The sequence below is a fragment of the Atta colombica genome, unplaced genomic scaffold (genome assembly GCF_001594045.1).
Source record: "Atta colombica isolate Treedump-2 unplaced genomic scaffold, Acol1.0 scaffold41, whole genome shotgun sequence".
NCBI classification, from domain to species: domain Eukaryota; kingdom Metazoa; phylum Arthropoda; class Insecta; order Hymenoptera; family Formicidae; genus Atta; species Atta colombica.
The window spans coordinates 1,170,994-1,180,599 of NW_017259520.1; the positions used below are offsets into that span (position 1 = coordinate 1,170,994).

The following is a 9,606-nucleotide window of genomic DNA, read 5'->3' on the forward strand; positions in this document are numbered from 1 at the left end:
TGGATGTGTAGCATTGTTCGCATGTTCGTGTTCACAGTCCATCGCATACCGCGTTCCATTAGAACCATTCTTACCGTTCTGTATGGAAAAATATATACCGATTTAATCACGTAACGTCCGAGTTGATTACTGCGCGATATATAACAAATTAACATTACATTGAAAATAAGATTGAAAAATGTAGATATTAATGCGAAGAGAGAGAGAGAGAGAGAGAGAGAGAGAGAGAGAGAGAGAGAGAGAGATAAACTCTTGTAAAAATATTCTTGCTAATAAGATACATTGATAAGAACATTTATATGAGTTTGTGTGGATTTCAAGAATTACCGCGACAATTTTATTGTTCTTCACTTACCATAATCTTCTTCATAGATAATAGCCACTCTAGTCCAATTTAGAAAGGAAATAAGGTCTTTGAATGCTTTGTTAAGATGATCTTGTGCGGGATATAAGTTAATGCTGAACTCCTTGAAAGTGGGCTCGAAATCGACCCTCGCTTCAAGATGAGGAACGTCCAATGCTTCACATATACTTTGTATATGAGCACCTAAAAGTGGGTCAGACGGTCCGAAGATGCCTTGTACCGATCTGGATAATTGCTTGCAGGCTGCAATAAAAATTAAAAGACTTGAGCAATTTAGTAGCAAAATATGTAATAACATAATAATTACTATTTATATTATAAATTAATTTATATTTATAACTTTTACTAGTGAAAGTTTAGTTGCTTTATTGAAAGTTCAGAACTCTTGTAAAAATTTCGATTCGGTTTTTTTTTTAAATGAAATATTATAAACGTATTTAGAAACATATTTCTTATAAATTTATGTATTTAGAAAAATAAACGCAGGACCTCTTTTAAAAGTATTTTATTGATGTGTTAAAAATAAATACTGTGGGTGCGGTGCAATATATATATATATATAGTACTGTAAGATAAGCGAGGAAGATATCAATGGAGGCATGAGGGTGTGCTAAAACGGAGATTGCAGAACGGAGACTGGCTTTGACATATCAATTTCATATTTCTAGATGAAGCGTACTTAGAAGTTCTGTATCAGCGAAAGCTGCAAATTGTCGACAAATTCTTTTGATTCTCATTACTGTTCTTTCATAATCTTGTATAATAGATTATTATTACAAAACAGTTTTGGAATTTTGAAAGACTTTAACAGAATTTTGAAAGAGTCAATAATAAACTCTGAAATGTTCCCTCATCGAATTCAATAAAAATCACAATGACATAAAAATTTTAATAATTTGCACAATTATATAAAAGATCATAAATAATGTAGAGAATAATATAAAAAATATGACAAATTGAATTTTTACAAATTATAAAGAATTCTTTTTTAATATAGTTTTAATTTTCATGTAATTTTCAGTTGTAAAATATAATGTAACTATGTAAATGAGAAATTCTATTTCTACCTCATTTGATGATTGTACATTTTATTAATTTTCTATCTTTATAAACTCGATTGTGAAATTTATTAATTTATAATTATAAGTAAACGGTAGTTTTAATTAAGATAATCAACAGAAACGGACACACACGCACGCACGCACGCATACAAACAAAAGATAGGTTGCCCTACGTAACAAATACTTAATAAATCGATAACTTGTTATATTACTTATGTTATGCGTTTATTTATTTAAAAAATTAACATATCAATATCTTAATGAAAATGGATTAATGAAGCCAGTTAAAAGCTGAATGCAGAAACAGAATCGAATAATATGTATATATGTGATTGAAATGTAATATATAATAATGGTCAATATAGGATATATTGGATGATTTTATCAGAAATAAACGTAATATATGTTCTGCAATCTTTCGATGTACGCGTTTTCAAGTGAGCAGACAGGGAATTGATACATTCTTTTAAAAGCTCAGTTATCTATTATCCTTGAAGGAAAAGCCTCCGGACTACAGCTTTATTTTTCCTTACATCGCAAATTATTCGTGGCTTGTAAGAGAGAGTTACATTGAACGATAGATAAGTTTGATTTTGGTATTTCTAAGAATTCTCGCTGACTGAGTTTTATCTTGAATTATTCAGCGTTTTTTTATTTCCATTGTGAAAATTATGATTTGCGACTACATTGAATTTCACGTATGTTGCACCACGTAAGCAGCGTTTGTTTTCACGAAATTAACTTTTCCATTTGCGCATTTGTCTATTACCAATTTGTATATACCAAATTACTTATTATTCGATAATATTCTTGATAATTACAATATTTTATATTTTATCTATTGTGATTGTAATTTATTATTAAAAATATCTAGTTAACTTGGATAATAATTAATTTAAAAGAATGTAGTTTCAAGGAAATAATAACAGAATGAGAAATACTTTTTGTATAGCAACAGCGTTAGAAGGTTCAGATAAAATGGATTCGTGATTTCCTTTGGTGAAAGGAATCATGATTTCTTTTGTTGAAAGAATCCAATATAATTGTAATGAAATACTTTGGGAAAGAATACTAACGATTTTGATTAAATATTCTCAGTTGTTCTCTTACATAAAAAAAGGTTATCATAGCTGTTTAGAGATACGTTGATACAATAATTTTATATAATCTACTTTTGCTATCTATTTATTTTGAATTAATTTGCCTTTGATATAAAGAATTTGAGACAAGATTATTATAGTAACAAAGAATATTATACTTGCTGTGTGCTCGCTTAGCTGAGATTTCCGCTAATTTGTTTCTTTATAATTCTTTACATTTTCGCCTAATTAAACTGTCTATGCAGTAAAAAAATATTTTCTACTATTTTAAAACTTGCCTTTATTAAAATTTTTGTGTTTTTAATGTTATTTGGATATTTTCTGTTAAATTAATATTTAACTGTTTTTAATATTAAAATAAGGTTATTTATGATTAAGTGAATAAATAATTATAAAAAAAGATAATTCAATTTTAAAACGTAAATTCAAAGAGAAATGAATACATGTTAATTTAACAAATAAATGTTAATTTTATTAAAGAAATATATTCTCACAGTTTGTTTTTAAATTGTATTAAAATGTTACATTTTTTATGTTAATTTTTACATAATATTATATTTGTATCATTTTTTAACATTATCTTAAATTAACATAAAAATGGTGGGACACGTATATTAAATTTAACATTTTCCAATTGTTCCAAGATTTGTAAAAAGGCGCAAATATATAACACATCATTTTTTTAGAATGCACATTTCATTGTTATGAAATTTCTTATCACGCTGTTTTATCGTTGATTAAGTTGAAGTAAATAAGAATCGTTACCTCCAATCCTCATTGCAGTTTTGTTTAACGAACCGATATTTATCCTTTTTACGTTAATGAGTGTGGCAGTTTCCACAAGCACAAAGAACTGCGTCGATGTTTTCTCATAATTTTTATGAGCTTAATATAATGCATGATGCGATCACAATTTCAATTGAATTATCATCTTAATTGAATTTCATTGAATTATCACAATTAAGATGATGATATTGCTATATATAGTTTTTTAAAATTGCTACAGATATTTAATTCATTAAATCAGTAATCATTTGGAATAATTAATTTTATTCGAAATTAACGGAATTTATTAGAGCAAATCTTTGTATTCAAATTAATTACTCGGAACACAGAATACAAATATTTTTAAATAAAAAAGAGATATACATAAAATGTATTATTACATAAAATTTTTTTGACATAATTGACAGAATGAAAAAGAAGCATTTTTTTTATCTTATTGTGTGACAATTTTAATATCAAATCTGAAGGTTTAATTTAAATTAAATCCTTTGCATGTTTTTATTGCTAGCAGAAAGTTTAATCTGATTTTAGACATTCTCAACGCATACTTGTCTTTTTTTAATGCAAAGATATAATTAATGCAAATATTACGTAATTGCGATACACTCTTTGTGATCATCGTTGTAATGCGGTTAAAGGATAATCTGGTAAACGTTTTCGTTAGTTTCATCGCCGAAAGTTGCATAAGCAACTGTGCATTCGCATGCTCGCGAAGTTATCTTATACAGATATATGACAGCTTGAATTATTAGGATTAAGCCGACTGACAATGACGAGCTGCAAATCTCTTTAAAAAGCCATTGCGAAGTCGTTAGGGGAATAGAAGAGGACAGCGGACGGGTAGGATGAGATTGTCTATTAGGATTACGAGTGCAATGTGCGAACGGAGTTTTCCCGTAGACACTGGGAAATAAAATCCAGCAAAATAATCGCTTCGTCATTTGGTTAGCTGCACGCCATTTCTGGCCATATCTTTCTCGTAAACGGAACCTGCCATTAAAGTGTTCCGCCTCGATGGTCCGGGTCGCTGCTCCTTAAAGTTATCCAATCAATTTCCCTGGTTTAGATCTCTTCCGATTTCTATCTTCCTTTGTTTTCTATTTTCGCAGTGATCTGAACGAATTACACCTACGACGTAAACTTGAAAAGAAATTTGTGCGATGTCCTATTTCCATGCGAACTCGGGGAAATGAAATTTCTTTTTTTTTTGGGAAATTATTAAAGTAGTATAAGTTTTTTATCATCGAGAGAGTAACTTACTTTATTCTTTACAATGTAAGAGTGTGAAACGAACTTTATGTCATGTATCCGTGATGTTAGAAAGAAGAAAACTTCTTTCAACATAGCAAAAGCATGAACTTTTACTTTAAAACTTCTTGTTATTAACTGTGTCGATAACATGTCAATTTTATCTTTCTAACGACTTAATAAAATTTCATAAAAGTAAATTAAATTTTATTAGATGCTGCCTTTTTACATTTTTCTGTACTTTTTTAAAAATACTTATTGATTGATTTTTCAATTAAATTTCTGTTGAAACAAAATAAATGAAATACTTTACTAGGATAAAGATAGCAATAAAATATATTTATTTATTGTGTTTAATGTATTATGTTTTACTTCGCTTATTATATATAGAAGAAGAAAAATTGTTTGTTTTCATCTTCGAGAAATACAATATTACTCTTCTGATAATTGCTTTACCAATTGACATGCATATAATTCGTTCTTTCGACAGTAAGATGTCACAATACCTTGTAATCCGTACTAGATGCCCTGAAAAATTCATACAGGATTTTCTCTCGAGTTGAGTATTTCGCCGCGAATTCAATTTCCTATCGAGGCTTTGTTCCTCGTTTCTCGTCCTGGAGAACTCCGACATAACTGTGCGGAAAATAAAGAATCCTTATGTAACAATTTTCTACAGAATAACAGAAGAATCCTGCGTTGATTCTCTAAAATGCAACTTGTCTATATTTGATGAAAAACTCTCTTCGATAAGTCCGATTATACGACGAGGAGGATATTTTATGATTTAAATATTCCGTGAATGAAAAGAAAAAGAAAAAAATAACGTATATTGTTGTTTTTTCTAAAAAAAAAAACATATTTTTTTTAGTTGTTAAATATATTGAGGAAAAACGGTGTTTTAATTTTTCCATTCAGGTTTCATGATACATAAATATCCGATTTTGCTTCGGTAGGAGCCGATTTTGCACATGGCAGAGCAGAGCGGAGTTTCAAATCCGTTTGAAAACTTTTGCATGAAGAAATCCAGTCCGTGGACACATTAGGCGAAGATAACGGCGCGAGCATCAGCCGTGATTACTTTTAGGCGAAATGCATCACGGCATAGTAAGCGCGAGTCAACCGAATTCGCGCGTACGCAACATTAAACTCGCGTAGAGATGCGCAGAAATGAGAAAATGTACACAGGCACCTATCTCGGGTGACATGGGAAATTTATCGCGGGATGAGTCAGTTTACAAAAGAAATGTTGGAAAAGTTGCGCCGTTCGACACGGTTCAACTCCGTCCGCGAGAGAGGAAACGCAGTAGTCAGGACGACCGGAAGGGATGCGAAGAAATCTTTCCAACCATAGATATCATTTTAAGCATGCCATGGGGAAAAAATACATGGATTCTTGTTATATATAATGGTATTCTATAGGCATATTTATAGCCAAATACTTTCCGCTTAAGAAAATTCAAGAGGGTGTAAATAATCGCAAGATTCCCCTCGGTGTTTTGAGAAAATGCGCTGATAAATATATATTTCAACTCACTTATATATTACTTTGATATATACTTGACTATTTACAGACGAGGCTTGAATAGTTTCCTTATAGCAGAATTTCATGAAATTTATATTTATATATCTCTATTTATTATTTTCGTATTTATCTTGGACACCCTGATTGTTATATGTATAGCCATTTATTGTTCTATTCTGTAAAAAAGATTTTTGAGATATATGTTTTAGTGAATTTGCGACATAAACACGAGTCTATCGTGACTTCTTTTACCTCGCTTGTTTAGTAAGTTGAAAATCTTTGCCGCACACGTTTTAAGAAGAAAATTGTATATGCTCTCTGATTAATTACATGCTTGCATTTAATCATTGTACCATATTCGCACGGTTTGTATATAAGCAGTTTTTCCCAATTTACACAGTAGAATCTTCTTTATATAAAGAAACTTTTGCTTCACTGAACGTCGATTGTACGCATCTTTGTCATACTAGATTTTATTAAATCATGAGTATTACTTATTTCTTTACATAACAAAATGGCTTCTTTATTATGTTCTTTATTGTTTGCCAAAAATAACTTGAGAATCGTGGGGCTAAACCAAATAAATGGAATCTCTACTACGCAGTGTAGAATTTTGTAAGAAAACACATTTCGAAGAGACATTGCGAATTCATAACTGGTCGAGCTCGTCGCACTGAGATTTAGCCACCGCGCTTGCGATTGCGCGAGAGACATTGTTATGGTTTCGGGTCTCGGAGTCGATCCGGTTTCGTGTTATTTTACATAAATCTGAAGCTACATCATGTCGCGTGCGACGTCCTCGCGCTATAATTCATGTTATAGTCGATCGCTAACTGAATTGCTTTCACTAGGCTTCCTGCCAACTTTCAAGCTCGCGTGTCAAAAGCGCTCCAATGACAGGAGATTCACGTCATACTCTAACCGCCAGTCTTTTGAGCATATTAAAATGGAGGCTAAATTAATTAATTAGCTGGTTTTAGCTAGTATGTCACTATTCATCGCCAGCTGATACGTGCTGGCGAAGCAGATATATATTTTATATTGTATAAATTGTACGGAGTAAATATTTTTTAGTCTATATTCATATATTCTCGCACTTAATACTGCACGTGAAAAATGAATTCAGCTTTTATTCTATACTAGTTGAAATATTCTCATAAATACATCATTTTGAAGTCAATGAATAACATACATTCTATATATTATATAGAATAATTCTATTTTTTATAAATACTCACAAAGTTAATTAGAAACGCACAGATTTCAAAGTAATTCAAAGAACAAGTTTTTCATGTTTAACAATTTAATAGAATTGCTAAAAATATTTTTAATAACATTAATAGAAATTTCATTCATCGACGTTTTTATTCATTTCTGATTTTTATCTCGCAATGTGTTTTCAAGTATTAATCTAATTTTTTAAATAATCTTCATATCTTCAAGTATATAATTTGTTGAATAAGCGACGCGAAGCAATTATTTAAAAAGTGATATGGTTTTTTTTTAGTAGATATGACGCAACTAAATTCAAGCCAAATTATCAATCAGGATATGTTACATTAACCACTTTCTTTTTTTAATGTTTAAATTTTTTTAGAACAATAAATAAAAACCATGGGGAAAACATAACATAATAAAAACATAATAAAATTGGACAGGAAATTTAAAAATTGTGGGTTACTTAAGGTGTGTTATTTTAATGTAATGTTCTTAATATAAATCTAAATATTAATACTGTTTATTATGTTTATTATGCATATATTTGAACAAATCGATAACATTATGAAGCAATCGGTATTGCGGAATTCAATTGACGTTTTTCTCTTCAAAGATAATTTTTAAGAACTGCTTTTTCATGAAAAAATTATTGACAGATTTTTTTCTTATCGTTACAATTATAGTTAAAATTAGTAGATATATTTTTAATTACACATTATTTACAAAAAAGCATAAAAGTAAATTAATTAAAAAATAAGAAGACTGTGACATTGTAAAGCTTACGTTACAATTAATTACTATGTAACTATCAACTATATTAACTGTATGTTTACGATACTATCAATCATTGTCGCCTTCCAAATTATCGCTATCGTGTATCTTGTAGGTATAACTTACAAACAATAATTTAACGATATAAGAAAATCACGTCTGTCATTTTATCTAATTATTATTTTAGTTTTTAATGATTATGATTTGATTTTAGTTATTTTACATTAATTATTAATTTTTATTAGTGATAACGATATTACAATCTACTACAGATAATATATCAATAATAAAGAATTTTCTCATTTATTAAATTTATTTAAGAGGAAAATAATATTCGGAAGCACTCTCAATTTATTCAGATAACAAATTCGTGCCTTATCAATATTATGATGCATTTATATGTTCTCATAGAATAAAGAAGGATAAATTGAATAAGTTAAAAAATTTTCGAAAAATAATTTTAATTTTTTAAAAAATTAAACTCGCACAATGTATTTAATCAAACATACAAAACATATGCCGTATAAAGTCTGATTACTTTATATTGACAAAAGCGAAAATTTTAAATCTGACTTGAAACTTTTTTTAGGAAAAAATAAAATGAAACTTTATAATGTAAAAAATTGAAATTAGTATATTCTAGAACAACGACCGCAAAGAAATTGCTTCTTTCCTTCAGCTTTAATACATTGTTTATATAACCACACTTTATATTTTTAACAGCGTTTCTCGTAACTAACAAGCATGCATGAAATTGTAACTATCCAAAATGCTCCGCTATCTAATTTGCCCCGCTGTATCTTATAGAGATTATTTTGAATTGCAAGATACAGACATTCCCGAGAAAGACGAATAATAGATGATGAACTATTTAAATAATAATTAGTTCTTTCAAGATAACACACAATAGATGATTCAAATAATTTATTTGCTATTCAAATATATATAATACTCAGTCCTCTCAGAATAATACTGTTTTATATACTTTTATTACGAGACTATATTGATTATTTTCCTACCTTTCTTGGATGTGCGAAACGAATCATCCTTAGGCACATATTGGATATCATAAACCAATGTCGTGTTCGCCAATAGAGTCTTATCCTTGTTAATTTTGTAAATGGCGTATTTGAATGCCAACTCCGACGGACTATCCTTCTGGTCTTCGGTGAAGATCGCTCCTGCAATTTAATAAATATTTTTTTTAAATATTAAAGTTTTTATTTTAGAAACTATACAATATTATAGCCATGCATTATTGATGTTAGATACCATTTAAATAATTGTGTACTGATAAAATATTATTTTCAACAATGCCATAATAAATATAATATTGAAACGTAAATCTTTTTTTAGGAAGATACAAATATAAGATTTGTTCCAGAAATTTATTTCAAAATTATTGTAAGAATTTTATTTCTCTGTCGAAAGGGGTTAGGAATTGATAATATTTATTTAAACATATATTTTTGATGTGTAGCAAATAAATTTTGTGATTAATTAATAATATTTTTTATTGGTAATTATATTTTT

The 9,606-nt window shown here is 28.9% G+C and overlaps 1 protein-coding gene across 1 annotated transcript in view; it reads right to left on the reverse strand.

Moving 5' to 3' along the window:
• Positions 1-9,606, reverse strand: part of LOC108691145 (glutamate receptor ionotropic, kainate 2) — a 146,300-nt gene that overhangs the window by 47,833 nt on the left and 88,861 nt on the right. Inside the window, exons 2-3 of the mRNA XM_018198800.1 lie at positions 9,093-9,254; positions 356-607 (exon numbers count right to left, since the gene is read on the reverse strand). Coding sequence (XP_018054289.1) covers positions 356-607; positions 9,093-9,254 — 414 coding nt within the window. The remainder of the gene's footprint in view (positions 1-355; positions 608-9,092; positions 9,255-9,606) is intronic.